The sequence below is a fragment of the Amblyomma maculatum genome, chromosome 9, assembly GCF_055883805.1.
Source record: "Amblyomma maculatum isolate TAMU_Amacu chromosome 9, ASM5588380v1, whole genome shotgun sequence".
Classification (NCBI taxonomy): Eukaryota; Metazoa; Arthropoda; class Arachnida; order Ixodida; family Ixodidae; genus Amblyomma; species Amblyomma maculatum.
This window is the reverse complement of record NC_139352.1, coordinates 35,118,944-35,139,580: the sequence shown is the minus strand read 5'-3', so window position 1 is coordinate 35,139,580 and position 20,637 is coordinate 35,118,944. Positions and strand designations below refer to the sequence as shown.

At 44.0% G+C, this 20,637-nt stretch overlaps 1 protein-coding gene and 1 pseudogene across 1 annotated transcript in view; both read left to right on the top strand.

Moving 5' to 3' along the window:
* The window catches only part of LOC146178824 (uncharacterized), a 41,127-nt gene extending 20,813 nt beyond the window's left edge, over positions 1-20,314 (top strand). Inside the window, exons 10-11 of the mRNA XM_084578569.1 lie at positions 8,714-8,927; positions 20,095-20,314. Coding sequence (XP_084434695.1) covers positions 8,714-8,927; positions 20,095-20,201 — 321 coding nt within the window. The 3' untranslated portion in view covers positions 20,202-20,314. The remainder of the gene's footprint in view (positions 1-8,713; positions 8,928-20,094) is intronic.
* Positions 2,863-5,171, top strand: LOC146178825 (uncharacterized; annotated as a pseudogene).
* Positions 20,315-20,637: the final 323 nt, after the last annotated feature.

Sequence of the window (20,637 nt, the reverse complement as noted above, 5' to 3'; positions counted from 1 at the left end):
GCATGTTTGTTTTTTTTCCTGTCTTGTCAGAGATGCCTGCATAGTCTTCCAAGCGCTGAGTACTAAATAAAAAGGAATTTATATATATATATTTTTTTTTGTCTGTCAGAATAGATTATTGAAGTTATTAAAGGCATTTCATCCCAGAAACGTGTCCGACAGCATGACTGAAAGGCTCTAAAGCTCTCGTTTTATTGCTCTAAAGCTGCCCCAAAATGTCATTAAATACTCCTCCCTGCCCTGAACTGCTCCCAAATTTCCCCGAGACTGCTTCCACCCCTCGGTCAAGAAATTCCAAAGCAATTCCAATCCAGCAGATGGGATAGAACTTGCTGAGCTACCAAAGTTAACTCTTTTGTTACCATGAGAAAATGCCTGTTTGTCATAGGTTTCGCAATATATTTTTTTGCCACCACAAATAATGCTGCAGCACACGTTGAAGCATACAGAATTGCACATAATGGAATGCTCTTTCCAAGAACTTAAGTCGCAGAGCAAAAAATGTATTAGGGAACACAGAAAAAACTGGAAAATTGCCATTTTCATGACGCGGCGATAAAAATAAGATAGAAAATGCGTGATATCTACAGGTGCAATATTTACAAAGAAAATGTAGAGTATACATTTTGAAGATCAATGACCCAAGAACACTGTAGAAAAAATAAACTATCTGTATAATGCCGTTCTTCAGAAGCAGTCTCTGATTTTAATGAGGCACCAAACCAAAGCTGCTGCAAACTGGCTGTAAATGCCGGGTATACATGATGGACATGGGGCGGACCTTCCGGAATATGCTTTCATGGAATAAAACCACCCGGAGTCAAAGACCACTAGTGAATATCTAGCGCCATTTTTGAGTAATTATCAACACTCAGCACTATCAGATAGCAAAGTCGACAATGTTATTCGATATTTGACTTGCTGCAAGTCTTTTTAAAAATTTTATTTTAATGCTGCATTACCACGAGTCACAAATTTTTTTTCTTCAAGCGCGGCCGCCATGCCCCCTTTCTCACAAACACATGCACATTAGTTCTCAAAAAGGTTCATCGAAAAATCAGAACGTCACCAGAGTGAGAAAATTTAAACTGGTTGTACAAGTGCAGTGCCTAGACTATAAAGGCATCTACAGAAGGACATATAGTATGGAGAGAAATAAACATACCCCTAAGGATGATGGCAGCCACCACTTGTGGTGGCACAGAGCAACACAGTGAGAGGAGTAGCCAGCGGTGGGTAGAGCTCTTTATTAGAGATCTTCCCAAACTGGTGGCTTCCTCGATTGCACAGGCGATGGGCAGGGGAGCAGGGAGCAACACATCTGGAGTGGCATCACCTTGACAGCTGCACCTTACAGCATGGTTGCATCCCTTTTATAGGCATCTTTGATGCCCCATCACCTTTCTCTTTGTTGCTGCCCTCAGAGACGAGGTCTGGGGCAGAGGCCATTCGTGCCTCCCCTACTCTCTCTGCTGTCTATCTGGGAGAGGCCGTGAGGGGGAGGGTAGCAGCATGATACGGCGGAGAATGCAAGTAATTCACCTTGAATGGGGAAGAATAACGCAAGGGTGCAGCAGTTGCGCCAATTGCGCCATTTTGATACAGCTGCGTATTTCTGCGCCAAGCTGCGCAAAAAGTGTGAAATTTGTTGAAATTGCGCCATGCTGCGCCAAAATGCCAGATTAGCCGCGAAAGTTTGTAGTTTGCTAGATTTGGCGAAAAATCGGAGCTGCGTTGGCAACATGCAGTTGTGCCGGTGGCCAATCCAATCCAGCCAGAGGCTTGGTGGCTTGAAACTATGCATGGAACGCTAGCAATGAAAAGAAAACACAAGTTGGTGAGCATGTGTATGGTACCGTAGCTCGTGTGCGCCGCTTGTCGACGCCGAGAGATGGTCTTGGACGCTTACCTCGGATTGTTTTCCCCAGCTGGTCGCACTGCTACAGTGTCGATAGGCGTTCATCGTGAGTAAAGGTGAGTACATTCAAACGATTCGTTCGATGTGTGTTAGATGGAGAACAAAGAGAGGTGCTGCAAATATTAACGCCGCCTATTTGGGGTGGGGGCGATCTGCCGCCAAAATCAACGGTGTCATCGTTTGCCAGGCTTCAGATGAAGCGGCAGAGCAGACGGGCATAATTCGCGGATCGTATTTTACTAGTACGGTTGTGTTTAAGGCGCCACAACCTTTTAATGCAGGTGTCACATTGTGTCTCACGACTTTTTGTGCTGCTGCTCGAAGTTGCCGGTATTCTGTTGCGCCATCCACGCACCGCGAAATTAGTAAGTTTTTTCGTTGAGACCGGATGCCCAAACACCATATCGAATCGACATTTAAAAAATAAATTAATAAACCTTGTCTACCAGGGAATCGAACCTCCATTCCTTAGATCCCCAGCTTATCGGTTTCTTTTTTTTTTGTGTCATACTGGGCTCGTTTTTGGTCACAGGTTGATCACAGCCAGATTTGAATGATGCGGTTCTGGTGCTGCACTTATGCGATGCAAGCAGCGGATTTTGTGTCCAGTAAAAAACATTACGTTATGGTACTTATGAGCAAGATAACATCCTGTGGTTAAGGTTCTTAAGCCATGCCTTGTTGAAAAATACATATTTTTTACTTTTGCTATTTTTTTGCTATTTTTTAAATGCATGTTCCCTACCCTATATTTTCTATGAATTTCAGGTGGAGGAATAGGGAGGCTTACTATGAATATTGCAGTGGATAAATGTTATTTCTAAATGCCCGATTATTTGTACTTTCTTGGTCCCTTCGGAGGCTGAAAAAGATTAGTTTCCAGCTGTAGTTTGCTTGTAATAGTAGTGAACATTTTGCCTGTTATAAAATGAACATTTTTTTCTTTCTTCACTGGGCAGTGCACGAAATTCAATGCCTCGGTGCTGAATGAAGTGGACTGCAACAATGATGTGATCAGTGGTTGGTGCAGGGCAGGCATCAAGGACACGGATGCTTTTTGTATCTTGTGCAATGTGACAATTTGCTGTGCTCAGCATGGTACTGCTGCTGTGAAGCGCCATGCAAACATGAGGAAGCATGTGGAGGTTGCGGAAAAGCATAGCGATTCTAGTGGTGTGCTACTGGCGCCCAAGACTGTGCAAGCTACGATAGATTTTTCACGGGAGAGACCTCGTTCCTCGTTGCAAGACCAAGTGTGTGAGGCTGAAACCATATTTGCAAAATCTGTTGTTTCAAAAGGCATTCCCTACTCATGGGGTGACACAGCAACACACATCTATAAAAGGATGTTTCCCGACAGTGATGTGGCGAAGAGTTTTACCTGTGGAAGAGCAAAACTTTCTTATGTCATCTCAGATGGTCTGGGGCCTTACTTCAAATTAAAGCTTTTGACAGAGTTGTGTCGGCCAAATGTTTTCTTTTCGTTAATGATTGACGAAACTCCTAAGCTTGAACAGCATGCGCAGCAGTTGGATTTGCTGATGAGATATTTCTCCGAAAGTGCAAAGCAAGTTGTTGTCGAGCACTTGAACTTTTAACCTCGGTCGTGCCACTGGGGATATAATTGTAGGGTGCATAGAGGATGCCCTAACTGAGTTGCCAAAACAAGGGTTTCTTTGCTTTTTCAGTGATGGCCCTGATGTCATGAAGAGCGTGAAATCTAAGCTGAAATAAAAGTTAAACCCAAATCTTGTTGATGTTGGGGAGTGCACTTTGCACAAAGTGCACAATGCATTTTCGAAGGGCTTGGATGCATTTTGTTCTGATGTTGAAGAACTTTTCAGGGATGTTTAGTATTATTTTTAGCACCCTGTGCGTGCCGAGGGCCTGAAAGAACATCAAGAAATTTTGGGGATAGAGCCTCATGTCTTCCTCCGACACGTCTCTAATCGCTGGCTGACATTGCAAGATTCTCTAGTCCACGTGGAAGAACAATTCACTGCCTTGCAGTCCTTTTTTTTTGGAGAACTGTGGTAGACTGGGACCAGGTGTCCAGACCCAACACAGCAGACTTGCTGCAGCTTTTGGCAGCAAGGACCTTTATGCAAAAGTACTATTTCTGAGGAATGCTGCAGAGCTTTTCACCGGGTTCCAGAAACTCTTCCAAAGGCGGCAGCCACTTCTGCATGTCCTTCATGAAGAAATTCTAGGATTAGTGTGACGAGTTCTGAGTCGGTTCTTAAGAAGTGAAATATTTTGCAGCAAGAGTGCAAAGGAGTTAACCAAGCTTAACCTGGATGATGCTGCCTTTTGGAAGGCACGACCAGAAGTTGACCTGGACACAGAAAAAGCTATGGAAGACTGGGACCCTTCGGAGAAAAAAATGTTCCGCCTCGGAGCTCGGGCATTTTACCTTGCTTGCTCGAAAGCATTGCTTCAGAAGCTCCCCCTCACAAATAAGGTGGTCATGCATGCAAGGTTTCTGGGTTTGCAGTATGAGAATGCTGAGCAGGAAGTACGGTCCTTACACTACATTGTGGGGCAACTTCCTCAGGTTTTGGGTGATGGTCAGGTGTCATCTCTCGTTTATGAATGGCTCATGCTGAAGTGCGATCAGAGCAAAGGCACCCTGGAAGGAAGGCTAGATGACTACTGGGCAAATATATTTTGCATGAAGACAATAACAGGTGAAACAAAGTATCCCATGCTTTCAAAACTTGTAAAAGCACTGTTTTCTCTGCCGCACGGAAATGCTGACCTAGAACGAGGCTTCAGTGAAAATAAGTACCTTTTAGATGGACGGAGCTCTCTGAATATCGCTAGTGTTAACGGAATGCGCCACATTAAAAGTTACCTTCAGCGCTATGATGGTGATGCAAGTAAGGTGCCCCTCAGCTCTGACCTTTTGAGATGTGTGAGGCAGTCTCGAGCGAAGTATGCTCTGAGGATGAGCGCTGAAGAAAGCACAAGCAAGTGGGCAAGAGAGGAGGCTGTTTCAAGCCAGTGTACTCTTCAAGCAAAGAAGAAAGCATTGGAAGGCCAGGTGCAAGCCAGCAAGGTGTTGCTCACTAGGGCTGAAGAGATGATAAACTTTGGCATCAAAGAGAAAGACATGGACAAGGTTGAAAGTGGTCGCTTGCTTTTGACTACAGGGAATGGAAACCTTGAGCAAGCCCTTAAAGAACTCAAGGAACTGGAAAAGCAAATGTTAAAAAATGTGAGGCATTGACATGCAAACAACATCTGCACTAGACATGTAAGGCATTTATATTGTAATACTGCAGGAGCGACTTAGCTCGCCTTGCACCTAGTCATGATGGGGACATTCTTGCCTATTTGGTGTTGGTGCTAGTCGTGATGTATTCTAGTCGATATTTCTGTCTACACGTGGTTAGAACTGCAATAAATTTGTTTGCAGTGTTGATACAAACTATTTCTTGTATGTTCCTTTGCTTGACCTTGTATAGTGTACCTATGGATTAACTTTTTTTACAGGTTTGTGCATAGATCCCTACCTTATGGGTTTCTCAAGTGTTAATTTGTAAATGGTTTGCAGGTACTTGCCCAATGAACCTAAAACATAATTGAAGTGAGACAGCCTAAAAAAAATAAACCAACTAAATTTTATGGCTCACATGTATATATATAGTCCAATGTTCGGACCTTATTTTTGTACAGGAAGTAAGGCTTCTTTCCCGTGAAATTGCTCCAGGTTATGAATATTAGCTCCAAAATGCCGAATTTTTTTCCGTAAGCTGCTCCAAATATGGGTTTTACTGCTCCAAAACTAAGATTTTTCTGCTCCAAAAATTGCTACAAATCCTATTTCAGCTGTTGCACCCTTGATAACGGGAAATTCGCGTGATACAATTTCACATCCTTTGTGCAGCATCTCCTTGTCCAGCCTTGCGAAGTGCAGTTGACACCAGAATTGTTAACTGCAAATTTAACGCTGGAGGTCGGTTTTCTTGATATATTTAATATAATATTGGACTCATTCCAAAACAGAAATTGCGCTTCATGCTTCGGTCATTGTCTGCGTGGGCAGGGGCTGTCGATTGAGTTGGCTCAAGGAGGATCCGAAAAATCAAATGAGAGGGTGTAAGGTCTCCAAAATTTCGGCATTTGTTATGCATTATGGCCTATGGAACGAGTGACGGTGCCGCGAAGCAGTCCAAACAATCGAGCATGTCCAAATTTTTGGATTCCAAAAAATCAGTCGGTGAGTGTATCACCAAGTCACGGTCTCTGCCATCCTGTACGCACCACGAAAAGTTCACGAAGACGCTCAGCTCGCACATCACCAGTTTCGCAATCATCTGTCACACTATATGCGCCGTGAGTGGCGAGCTGTGGACGTGTAGTAGATCTGCTGATTTTTGTTCGTTTCGGCGTTGCTACTTTTCGGTAGGTAAGAATATTTCCATGACCCTGTGAATCATATCACTGAGGTTTTAATGCAGTAGTTTAGATAAAGCCAAAACAAAAGTATGGATTTGAGCAGAACATGTGATGAGCAAATGCTACACAACTGGTGATGCCCTGTTTGGGTGACAAAATAAATTTCATGGCAAGAACAGCTCTGGAGATTGTAGAAAGTGAGGTGAATTAGTTGAACGATTGCAGGGATAACGTGACTGTAGTAGGAGAGGGGTGAGGGGGACAGAATCAAGTTTTTTTCTTTATAGCATGCAGTTAGTCTGGCTGCTGATGATGCAAGCAGTTGCTGCTATTTGCATACAACAGCTAAATGTCTTGCAGCCAGGAAAGCCTCGGAGCATGCATCAAATGCACAACGCTGCTTGGGGCTATTTGGCTTACGATAACAGAACACGACCCTATCTTATGTTTCTGCTGCGGTTGTGCGAATACTGGAATTTTCGAATACGAATATGGGGAAAAAGTGTCTTCGAATATCGAATCGAAAATCGAGTATCCGGTTAGTGAAAAAAAAAAAAAATTAAAAATAACAAATTTTGTCTGCCTTTTTTTTTTTTAATTCACGTCGTATTTTCAAATAAAATTAAACTACAATTGCACAGAAGTGTACACCCTTCTGAAAAATGCAGTTCTATAAATTTTATATAGGTTTTCGCTTACCAATCGTTTGTACGGGGAGGACCTGCATGAAAAGGGGGTAGCTTTCACATTGCTGCTCACTACAGCGAATGCTCGTTAATTCGGTCTTCAAGGGCACAGATTAGTAAATTTTCCAAATTGAGTGAAAGCTTGAATTGTTGAATGGGCCTGAAAGAACATCTCTAAAGCTGTTTGCGTCTCAATAATCTTATCTTATAAACGTCTGGACAACGGTCGTCTGCATTTGAAATGAAACCGAAGTGAGCGCAGCGATTTTTCCCGGTTTCGTTCACTGCATACTCCACGTGGCCAATCATTGCGGGGAAGCGCGAAGTGCGGCGAAAATGTGGGCAATTCTAAAATTTTTGGTTCATTCGGTAATTTTTGAATGTTTCGAAAATTTTAAATGTCAGTTGTGCGGTGAATTCGAAAATTTCTTATACCATTTTTGCTAATATGACTGTCAACCAAATAACAAACATATTGGATCCATATTCGAAGTTTCAAATATTCACACACCCTTGGTTTTTACGCATCTGTAAAGCAGAGTAGGCTTTACGTGCGCTTTCCCAGTAGCAGTGCTTACTTAATGTGAGATAAATGCTGTCAGCCGTTAGGTAGCAACACCTATAAGGGGTAACAGGTATGATAGAGTTATTATGGTAGAGCTTCACTCTGGGACAAGGCAGGGATCAAAGTTCCGCTTAAAACTTCGGTCTGGTGATTTCTCTTTTGCAGCTTCTTGTTTTTCTGGTGGTACCCCTTAATTTGTTACAGATTTTTTTTTTTTGTACTGATGTCTACCAAAATTGTCGACTGCATTCTTCTATACTCTGAACCTCGCCACCCCCCTCTTTCTACAATATGGGAACCATCCCTAATTTTCATTCCCGGGGAGCCCCCTTCCTAAGCCTTCAATTGGGATAAAATTTGCATCCTGAAAGCACATGAAGATTTTTTTTTTTTTTGAGGCAAAAGCTTTTAATGGCTGATATTGTCGTTCGTTTGGTCACACTATAGGCGTCAACCATCCCGACTTAGCCACGCCGGGCACGTGAGAAACATCTTAGTTCTCCATGTCTAGCATCATGCCAGTGCGGTTGCCATGGAGACTGCTGTCGCTAGTTAGTGTTAAATAGTGACCGATAATGATAGTTAGTGATGGTTAGTGACAGTGATGATAATGACAGAGATGACTGTGACTATGACATCATCATCTGGTAACGTAAGGAACGAATGTGCCGTCATCATCACAACATCACGTTCAGCCATGTCTAACCGAAACTGACATCATGACGACGTTACGTCCAGTAATGACGTTACCAGGTGATTCACGCATATATGAAGCTGACCCCACCGGGCGTCCTATCCGGCATCCGTGTGGCGCCTTCCATTTGGCGCTTCCTTGAACGCCGCACCACACAGCATACAGAAGCAGACGCAGTACAGCAAGCATGAGCGGCGTTTCAGATTGGTCTGCAGGAAAGAAAAGGCGCAGTATCTGTCACAATTCTCTGTGGACACCTTAACCGTGCCGTAAGATGGGAGTGAAAAAAAGAAAGGTGCCATAGTGGAGAGCTTCGGACCATCGCGCATAGAGGCTTTCGCCTTGTCACAATTTAATGGTCCAGAGTGCCCCCTAGAATTGTTTTTCTTGGTGTTGTTTAACACGATTGTATTGACAGTTTGTTCATGGACTTTTAATGTGTTATGCAGGTTGAACTTGGCCGCGGAGTGCACATCACAGCCGATCTCTGGCAGGGGCTGCTTAAGAACAAGACAGATTCCATGTTTTTAAGGGAAACAATGAGGCTTCTATGGAATAGGTCACAGCTGAAAAATCGGAGTGTTACAGGCAAACCTTGCGTAAGGTATCGTAATACTGCAGGGAAACCAAAACTTACTCCCCGGAAGCTGGTGGCTGTTACAAGTAAGTACAGTATTTTTTTTTTTTTTCATTTAAAAGCTGTTCTTATTGCTGTATTAGTTATAATAATACATGACACATGAGCCGGGAGATGGATAGAGATTCCAGCAGCAAACTTAATCGGGCAAAACTTGAACCGGTCAGCAGAAGAAGGGATTTTGTATTAGACTGGCTCAAATGGTGTGCAGCTCTCCAGGTAATGTGCCATAATAGCCCCAACCAAAAATCAGCTGTCTACTAATTTGATCCCTCATAATTAGTCGAGCAGTATCAAGTGAGGATATGCAAAATAATCTGGCTCCTATGAGGAATTGAAAATGGATCGAATTATAAAACCTTTTCAAAATACAGTTAAATCTCGTTACAAGTGACAGGTATAAGAGACGTTTGAAAATGGTTTGGTTGGTTTTCTTGTGTCTGCCATGTTAACAACATTGCATACAAGAAACATGATTACAAGAGACACTTGGTTACTAAGGACAACTTTTTCAAGTCCCTGCAGTAAATTCTTACTAGTATTTAGAAGAGACACAACCCAGGCATGCTCGTGCAATGCAGCTGAAGTGTACCAACTCATACATGATGCACTTCAGATTTCCTTAGCTAAATTCTGTTCCATATCAGCATCCTTTTTGTTGTACTATATGTCAGGAACTGAGAAGGAGTGCTTCCCCATGAAGTGAAAATGACCCCGTTGTTTCAGCCACTGGCATCACATTACTGCCACCTATGAAGCAAATCAAAATGCATGAATGACATCCAGCATTTTTAACTCTTCGCTGTTAAAATTTGATCATAAGATGAAGGCTCAGAATCCTGATGTCCTTCTCTGTGGACAATGCAGCACAAAAGTTTTCGTGCTCAAAGCCACCAAAGTTATTTTTTTCCTTCACACTCCACACCCTACCTTCAACCAATAGACAAAGGCATTATGTACTCTGTCAAGTTGCTGTACAAAACAAGGTTGGTAGAACGCCTGTTGCTCCACAGGCAGCAAGACTGTACAGTAGTAATTGATGCGAAGTTTGCTGTTCAGGTGATTTCAGGTGTCTGGAATGTCCTGAGAAGTGAAGCTGTGAAAAACTGTTTCAGACAAGCAGGGTTTAAATTTAGTGACATGATGTAAGAGGGCCTATTTATTTTAGAAGGGTTGTTTTGTAGGCCAGTTGGTGATCCATACTTCAAGAAATGTTTCTGCACGGCAGACAAGGACAAGACATAGAAAACACACCACAGAGCACTCTGTGGTATGTTTTATTTTATTTATTTATTTATTTATGTGATACTGCAGGCGAAAGGCCCAGGCAGGAGGGGCATACAAGACGTAGAGTACGATGAAATACAAGCACAAGATACATAAACCGGAGCAATGGTACGTGATCAGGGCACAAGAAAAAAAAAAAAAAAAAAATTGATGAATTGATGCAGTGCTACAAAAACAAAAGACATAAGGATAACATCAATCATTTGATTGCAGCACACTGTCAGTGGAGTCAAGCGAGTGAAGGCAATACTCAGGTAAATCATTCCAGTCATGAACAGTCCGGGGAAAGAGCGAAAATTTGAATAAGTTTGTCCTAGCAAAATATGGTGTAAGAGAAAGGGGATGGGTATGGCGGGTTATGTGTGTTGCAAGAGGGGATAGATACGGGTTAGGATCAAGAGCAAGTTTGCGGTTTATTAATAAAAATTAAAATTTCAGACGCACAAACTTGCGTCTGGACTGCAGAGTTCTGATACCATCATCATGCATAAGTTTTGAAACAGAGTCAGTGCGACTGTACTTTGAGCAGATAAAACGAACAGATCTTCGCTGAATTTTTTTCAAGCGCATCTATGTTTAACTATGTGGGTCCCAGATGACGCATGCATACACGAGTTTGGATCTTATTAAGGCTGTATAAGCTAGTTTTTTCATCTGTGAAGGGGCATCTTTAAGCTTATGTCGCAGTAAACAAAGCCTGCGAAACGCGGATGTGCAGATGTCGCTAATATGGGAGTTCCACTTCCAGTTGTTCGTTAGCGTCACACCCAGATGCTTAAATTTAGTGACCTCGGTTAACAGCATGCCCTCTATAGAACAAGAAAATATAAACGGTTTTTTTCTTGTTGGTAACGCGAAGTAGGACAGATTATTCGGTGTTAATTTTCATTCCCCACTCATTACACCAGGCTACAATATTGGTAAGATTAGAGCTTAGGGCATGTTGGTCAGAGATACTCTGTACCTCGTTGATAAGGATGCAATCGTCTGCAAATAAGCGGATTTTAGTAGGTTTGTTAATGACATTTACAATATCATTACAAAAAATCAGGAAAAGTAAGGGGCCAAGCACACTACCTTGGGGTACACCGGAAGTAACTGGTAAGACGTTAGAAGTGTGGCTTTTTATCTCCTCATATTGATTACGGCCAGTCAGATATTCAGATACCCAAGCAATTATGAAACTAGGAAGATCAATGATTTCTAATTTATAGATTAATTTGTCATGCGGAACGCAGTCAAATCACTTACTAAAATCTAGAAAAATCATGTCAACTTGACCACCTTTATCGAGAATCGAAGCAATATGATGAGTTACTGTAGCTAATTGAGTAACGGTAGAATACCCTTTCTGGAAGCCATGCTGGAATGGGGATAAAATGTGGTGTCTTTCCAGAAAGTCATTAATGTAACTAGTCAATATGTGCTCCAGGAGCTTGCAGGAAGATGAAACAATCGAAATTGGCCGATAGTTAAGAACAGAAAGGCGGTCCCCCTTTTTAAATACTGGTACGGCTCTAGCCAATTTCCAGTCTAGGGGCAATGTTGCTGATGTTATTGATGCTTGAAAGATGATAACGAGGAATCTGGCTATGGGCTCAGCATAACGACGAAGGAAGGCATTCGGACTATTATCAGGCCCTGGCGAAGCTTTAACCTTTAGTCGCAGAATCATTTAGAGCGCCCTGATATGAGATATGAAGATCAGGAGCATGTGATGAACTCTCACACTGAAGATCAGATGAATCAGAAAAGACTCTACTAAAGTGAGTATTAAAGTGATGCGCTATAAGCTCGGGGTCTTCAATCATAGTACCATTGTCTAAAATCCTCTCAACCTGTTTCTTTCGGTCGCTTAAAAAGTTCCAAAATTTTTGGGGGTCATTTTGAATAAAACTAGGCAGAGTTTTATTGAAGTAAAAGCTTTTCGCCTGGTGAATAGCCTGCGATAAGGTACGTCGAATGCCACTGAGAACGTCACATGATGACCCTTTCTTTCTTCTTAGGTCTTTAGATTTTCGTATGAGGTGTATTATTTCTCTTGTCATCCATGGCGTGTACTTTGCAGCCTTTTTAATTTTGCTTTGTACGAAGTTATCTAAACAAAAAAAGCATATACCTTTGAACTTATCCCAAAGAGCATGAACATCGTTTTCGCTATCGAAGTCATCGAACTCGGTATTAAGGTGATCTAATACTGCAATATCATCAGCATGCCTGTAATCTTTAACTGTTATCAGCGCAGATGTATCCGAAGAATTTTTGACATTCAATGCAACGAGGAATAAAAACAAGGTCAAAGAGTGACGATGAGGAATCGGTGACACGCGTTGGTTCATGCACAACTTGTTCAAGATCATGATAAAACAAAATGTCGAACATAAGACTAGAATTGTTAGTAGAATCGGAACCTGATTGTAAGCGGTCCCAGTCTATAGATGGAAGGTTAAAATCGCCAGCTAAAAAATTTATATTTCTGGTAATCAGCCATATGCGTTTTTAGTTCTGATAAGAAGTCAGGCGCCGAATCTGGTGGCCTGTATACAGCATACAGTCCAAAAAAATGGCCAAAAATATTAATTTTCAGGCACAAACATTCGCTAGATTGAATTCGTGGTAAGAGGGAGGCCTCAATATCAGATTTAATCACAACAGCAACGCCACCACCTCGGGTTTCCCTGTCCCTACGGAATATTTTATACGATGGTATAATTAAATCCTCGTCGCAGATTGAACTATGAAGCCAGGTTTCGGTAATGACAAGAATGTGAGGGCAGTAAGTAAGAATTGATTCGAGTTGGTCCGTTTTGTTCGCAATACTACAAGCATTTATATTCAGGAGCCTGATACACTTTTCATGACAACGTCATGAAACCTTCTGCTTAGGGTGTGTCTGATATTTTCTGCCGAACATTGTTCACTTCATCCCAAACAAAGGTGTCGTTATCAATCCGCAACTTGTCATGAACTAAGCTTCTTTTCCTTGCAATTTCTCAGATTTCGCACTATCCCACAGAAGTTTACATTTCTTAAGTGTTTCCTGCGAGAGGTCATTCTGGGCCGAAATGCCTGTATTTTTCAGCTTACTGACATTCTTAAAGATGGCTATCTTTTCGTTGAAGTCTTGAAGGAACACAATAATAGGTCTATTTCCCGGCTGTCTGCCAAGCTGACGAATACGGCCCACAGATTCACATTTCACTCCCAGTTTGTTGCGGAATGTGTCAATGACTTTCTTTTTAAGGTCAGATTCAGTTTCATTAGCTGTTTCGGAGATGCCACGGATGACCAAGTTTGATCGTCGGCTTCTATCTTCCAGGTCAGCAGGTTTATGTGCCTGAAAGCGCACAACTTTATCGTACATTTTAATGGCTGTGTCTAGATTGTCGAGAACTGGTGTTTTTTTGTTTAAGCTCATCTATGTACAGTTCAATCCCTCGAAAACGTAAACCTGTCAGCAATCATGTTTTCAGTTTTAGTTTTCAAATCAGCTATTTCAGCGCATAGTAAGTTCTGGCCATCAATGATTGATTGCAACATTGCTGCATTTGTAGGGCCAGGTTGTGGCTCAACATCACCGCACACGAGAAGTTTCAGGACAAGAAAGCAGTCATAAGCAATTTTACAGCACTGGTTTGGGCACGGCAGGACTAATAAAAAGCGACAATCACTCCTAATAGATTTAGAGCAAAAACCAACCTGCACAAGGAAGAAGGGCTTAGTTACGGCCATCGTTCCACCTCGCCCGCTGTGCCCACTGAGGATGAAATCGTGCGTGAACTCTTTTAAAGGTGAAGCATCCAATGACGTCACAGATCTGGGAAAGATGTCTGGCAGAGTGGCGCTGTCATGTAGCGGTGGTTCCAGTTCAGTCACATGCTTGCCGATCGGTGATATGTTGATTGAAGACAGCGGGGAATCGCCACGGAACACGCAGCAGGTTGTGGCGCCTCTAGCGACACAGAGCATGAAGCCCTGCACAAGGAAGAAGAAGGGCTTAGTTACGGCCATTGTTCCACCTCGCCCGCCGTGCCCACTGTGGTGTGTTTTCTACGTCTTGTCTTTGTCTGCCGTGCCGAAGCATTTCTTGAAGTATGGCCCGTATATGAATACTGTAGAAAGTTACCTTGAAGATGAAGCTTGGGCAAGCATCCAAGAGACTGCTGAGGTAGAAGAACTCGTATCAGCAGATGCAGATCTTGTGTGTTTCCTAAGAGCTTACAGATTGTGCAATTCTCGCGCAAGTAAATGACATATGTGCCGTAGAGGATGACTACGAGGACATTTCAGAGGAAAAGTGCCAGCATCTGAAGGTAACAAGCATGTAAGAGTGCTTCAAAGGTATTAGAGCAACAGGAAGGCTTGCAAAGTGAAGTGCTTTGCCTCCAGAATGTGGGAAGGAATGCACTCTGCACTCACAAAAATACATACTAGTATGAATAACTTTATTAACCTTTTCGTTGTCGGGCGTTTCTGACCGTGACGCACCCCCAGTGTCGGCTTGGTTTCAGGGAACGAGCATAGCGATTTATTTTTTATTATGATTGCTATACAAATAACATAGTCAACGGAATATGCACATTTCGGTGTTCTGCAGGTGTTGTTAATTAACATCATCATTATCTGCCTGATTATAAATTAGGTAAATGAGGATAATATAAGAAAAAACTGCTTGATACTTCCTGAGAGATCGAATCCGAGCTCGACTCGTATTTATAATCAAAAGAGCCATCGCTCTAGTCCGCAATCGAAGGTCCCGCGTAGTCAGCCATCCGAAAGTAACCGCGCGCACTGAGGGCACACTTTCGATGGCCTGCACAACGGAGATAAATGGCACGCTGTGATATCAAGATGGCAGAGGGAGATGGAAAGAGGCTAAAACAACCTCCTTTACTGCTGCTAGCCGCAAGCAAGGACGCGGAAAGAGAGAGCAAAAGCAGCGATCGAGTCATGCGTCGACCTATTGGAGAGACAACGGCGCAAGCCCCTGAACATGACGCATCGTAGCAAACATGCCAACAGAATAAAAATAAAAACCTGCAAACCTGCGGCAGGGGACAGAACAACCTTTGAACCCATAACTGCACGCACGCGCGCCGCATGATCGCTTGGCGCGATAGAGTAGCGCGCACAGAGCGACCGCGCCCATCAGCAAAGCAGGTGGCGGGGATGGGCGCGGTCGCTCCATACATTTCAGTATATACATACCAACACAACGCGAGGCGACAATACGAACTTTTAGAAAGATTTGACAGACGGTGCAGCCTGTTCAAATGCACCAGCTTCGCACTCAGGTGCGAAGTTTTGAATGTACTGTAGAGAACGTACCGGTACATCAGTGAGACCGTGGGGGGGAAGCGCGAAATCGTACTGGTGCATTCGGGACAGCGAAAGGGTTAAAGGTATACTGAACAGATATCTAAGAATATTGAGAAAGCACCACAAATGCATTCTTAAGACAAGATTACACTAGTACAGACACATAATTCGGGTTAGTTTTGAGTGGATGGCTGTATTTCTAACTTTTCTGAGCGGCCGCCGGGTCAGAGGTAGTGCGCTCCCGACCTTTGAGCCGGCAGGTGTAAAGTCATAACTACCCTCAGCAACATCATGGCCCCGTGATCCTGCCGCCGCCGCCCCCGCACCAGAAGTTGGTTGGCCAGCTACACGCAGTGTCGGTTCCCCTGCGTCGCGCCGTGCATAATGCTGCGAAGTGTGGAATGCTGCATACGAGGGAGGTCGAGGGGGATTGTTTGCGTCCTGGGAGGGAACGATGAATTGTGCGCAGAAACACCGGCAGCAAAAAAAAAAATAATAATAATAAAAACACGTCTGTCCTTGCGTTTTGGGAGTTCCACGGGGGAAAGGAAAAATGAACAGGTGTGACCGCTCACAATGGGGGTGGCGAGGGAGGCAGGTAGTTGTGACGTGATATCCGGTTTTGTCAGAGCTTTCACAGGAGCCCATTAGGTGTGGCGATTTGAGAAATATTTATTAAACTACTTACTTTCCGCTCATTTCTGTTCATAAAGTGGATTGTCTTGGTTACTCCCAATGCGATAGCTACCATCTGCGCTGGAAATCTCAGCGGCAGTTTTTTTATTCAGTATACCTTTAAGCTTTCCTGAACAATTTCCTGTTAATGCATGTGAGTGCATTTATATGCTGATGTGCAGTAAACTGATCAACATAGTGCTTTTAGAATTTTTGGTTACAAGAGACCTTGCTTAGAAGAAACATCTTTTTCGGGTCCCTTGAGTGTCTCTTGTAACGAGGTTTTACTGTATCCCTCTTTCAAAAAGCAATGCTGCAGTGGGCACAGAGAAATAATGAGATGAAGTTTGGCTGAGAAAATTTGAAACCATTATCATCCATTAATCCATAGCACATTTATGAAGGGGGGGGGGGGGGGTGAGGTGGTTAAGTGCACAATTTAGAATCAGTGATACATGATAAATGCATGCGTGATGTTACAGGGATGTCGCTGCTTTATAGGAAATTATTGGCCTGCCCCTGAGATGTAAAGTATCAAAGAACCGGGTTTTAAAGCAACAGCTCCAGCTTTGGAGGTAATAAAAATAATAATGATATTTGGTTCACAGGAAGGGAAAAGTGCAGTCTGTAGACACCTGAACCGCACATAAGAGAAGGGAGGAAGGTGGGAGTGAAAGTAGAAAGAGTGAAAGGAGTGCCTTAGTGGAGGGCTCCAGAGTAATTTCGACCACCTGGAGGATCACTGACATCCACAGCATAGGGACGAGTTTTCTTTGTTAGGGAGGAGCTTGGTAGGATGCGCACCGGCATGAAGTCCGTCACTAAGAATCAGCAGACTTGGAACATGTCGATTTTGTGAATTCGGATACCTAAGATTTCCCAGCTCCCACTCTCATCTGATCTGTGCCTCCAACTGCTCGCAATGTCCCCGAGCACTGTGCACCATTTTTGGTATAGCTTTTTTTGGGAGGCAGCATGATATGTTTGAAGGAAACTTGTCCTGGGACGGTTGTCGTATCTAGCTTGACTCCACCACTGATGTGAATGGCCGGAGTGCACAAGCGAAGGCGCAGTGCTTGTTGCCAAATTACGGGGCCGCAAGATAGAGTACCTTCCAAGTGTGCACTCCGAACATCTACAGGTACTTCCTCCTCGTAAACTCCTAAGCGATCATTGCGGTGCTTCAGCCACCTTCAAATTCAGCATTCAGGCCAGCTGAGAAAAACGTAAAGAGCCCTTCCATGACTGTCTAGCAGCTATGCAACAGCTTTTATTATAGCTCGCCCCCGGATTCACTGGTGGGCACCGTGAGGCACAACTCGATGCAGTCCGGGACCCAGAAGTCAAGCGTGTGGTTGGTTTTGGGTTCCCTTATTCGGATTGCACTACCATTACATTTTCCTTGGTGCCGGGCACAACTTTTCAAGAGGGCGGTGATAGAGCACCATGCCATCTAGACGCCAGGGACTCCACTGACAACAGTTTGTGCCGTGCAACGGCAAAGCCTCACCTGGACCTGCCAAAGACCAGAAAGTGGCCAACAGCCAGAAAAACAGTGACACAAATGTGCCGAGACTGAGAAGGCTAGGACTACAAAAACAAGGACGTTGATGCTTTCAAGGTGGCAGGCGGGGCAAAAGGAAATGCAACACGGACTGCGTCGAGTCGGATGACAAAGCACACAGCAAAGATTCAGAGAAAGTGGATTTCAGGGAATCCGCTAAGGCCATTGAGCAGGTCGCCGAAGAGGCTGGGGAGAAATCGCAAGGTGGTTAGGTGGTATTGCAAGGTGGTGAGTAAGGAGGTGTAATGCACGATACCTATGAAGAGCCATGTGAGAAGCCATCTGGTTGTTGAAGTTGGCAGCAAAAGTGCCCACACAGCGTTCAACGGAAAGGTGAGAGGAGGGGGGGGGGGGGGGGGGCGAGGCAGGCAGAGCAGTCTTCTGTCTTCTGCACAGATACCAATACACACTAAGCACCAAGACTAAGTGCTGAAGTGGGGCAGACAGAATGCAAAAGCAACGTGAACTGCATCGCCAACACTGATCATAGCAAAGGCAACATCGAAAGCTGAATGATATTGGGCATCCGAGGAGCGCATACTTTCCAGCGACTTGAGCGGCAGCAAAATACCAGAGGGAAAGAGAGTCAGCATTATCGGACTGGTTATCCATTGATAAGACGGACACAAGCTGCAGCAACACCAAAGCCATTAGTCTTTTTCAGGGATGAGGTTTCCCCCTTCCCCCTTTTTTGTTGCGCCATTTCGCAGAGCCCTTGATGAGCCAATCTGCGCATGCGCGCGAAGCGAGTGATGTCACACGGAGCACAGCTGGAGAAGAGTGTCGGAGCCGCCGCTGACTGCTCCGCTGCGCGGGTGACTCAACGGTGCCGCCACCGCGCCAGCTGCACATGCGCCAGGAGGGAGTGACGTCACAAGGTGCACAGCTTGCGCGTCGGGGCCACCGCAGACTCCTCCGCGGTGCAGCGACTCAAAGGCGTTGCGGCGTTCGTCACAAGTGTTGCTTCCGCAATTCTACTGGGGATGGTGCTTCCGTAATTTTATTCGGGATGGTCATTGGTCGAACCACAGGCAATTGTTCTTTTTTACCGACAATGTGGAGTGTGACCTCGGCGCCACTTTAGACCACATCACATAGGAGTGCGTGGCTTCTCCAGAATCCTCCACTATGCTGCCAGCTACACCTCTTGAAGACTGGGAAGCCGTACTGCGCTGCTCAGACGCTTACGTCCAGGCTCGAATCACCGAGTGGCTCGAAGAGATCGCCATCAAGACACAACTGACGCCCATCTGGTGCGGCTACCGATCCCACTAACCCCTTGTCTCGAAAACCGACGACAGTAAAGGTTTAACCATCCATCCATTGACACCTCCTCCAACTGAAAGATGTGACGGCAAGAAAGAAACAAAGAAACGTGAGGGCAGATGAAGGAGCTGTGGTCATTAAGCATGTGATTAAAATCAGGTGGCCTGCGCTTACTGTAGTCTGGTGTTTGCGGGCTTGTGGTTGCATTTTAGCCTGTGGTAAGCACTAGTTACATCTTTCCTTGCTTCTCCTGACAAGTGATTTGCTCATGCTACACAGTTTTGTGCTGTGGCACCAGGAAAATTTGCTTCTTTAATTAATATCTATCTGCATTTAAATCTGCACAAAATGCGTTTTTTTGTCTGAACAGAGTCTCTATTCTGCTTTGCATGATTTCTCTGATTCTGACATGCTGAGCTCAAATGGTGTAATCAATCATTCTATGCTGTAGCACACCTTGAATCTCATATACACATTATGACTGTATTGCCATGATCAGCAAGCTTTTCTAATAATTTTGTAGCTTTTGCAGCATGAGCAGGATTTAAGGGGCTCTCGCAGGGAGACCAGTGAAGTGCTGAGGTAATGAAGACGCCATCAAATTGTTTGGAGCACTATCTTGTGTTCTTCGCATGCACTATGGTACAGTACATTTTGCGGTGTGCAAGCTTGTGTTCTGCCCGTGTGACAGTGTAGTAGTCCATCAACATCCACTTTTTTTCATCCAGATTCGTCTAGAGTCAGAACTCTAAACACTCACTGAATGAAACTCAAAACAGGACAAGAGAAACATAGGGTGTTTTTGTTCTCCAATTAGTTCGCCAAATATTCTTATTCTCGCACATGCCGAAGAATACCTGGTGTGAACCTCTGAGGCACTGAAATCACTCTGCCGTCATCACACTGTAATGCCTTTATCGTAGGGAGCATCAGCATGATGCAGCTACCAGCACCCGACTCACACCTTTTGTTTAACTAAGCCACTGCCTGGTTAGTTTAGCCAGTTTTTCTTGCCATGTCTATGAAGCCCAGTATTACTTAAATGGAACCAATGTAAATTCTTTCTTTTTTTCTTTTTTCAGATGCATATGAGGTGTTTGTAGAAAAGGTGCCCACCAGTCAAGCCAGATCATTGCGGTTGAAATTAATGAATCGACATATAGCAAGTTTCCTGAGGGACATTAACTAAGAGTTGGAACTCATGCCACATGATCTTGACTCTAGAGGAACCCAACGTATGTGTATTATATGTCCGCGAATAAAAGTAACTATGCTTTTACTGGGATGCATGTCTATCATTGATTTAACTGGGCAAAATACCTTGCATCACTCCACAGTCAGTGTACTCATGTCTCTCAAACAAGGTGGGTACCCAGTTTGCATCCAATGTCTGGGGTGGGACAGCTGCGCCAATTATGCCATCTTTATGCAGATGCAAATTTCTCCTCCATATTGCACCAAAAATACTAACATGACCAGAATTTCACCAAAAGCCCAGGTATGCCCATTAAGATTTTTCCCCCGCATGTCGCGGCTTTCAGGTGTATCCAAAGTTCGAAATAGGCGGTGATATGGTTGCTGTTTCATTCGTGCTGCATTTTAATTTATGCATGCGTCAATGTGAG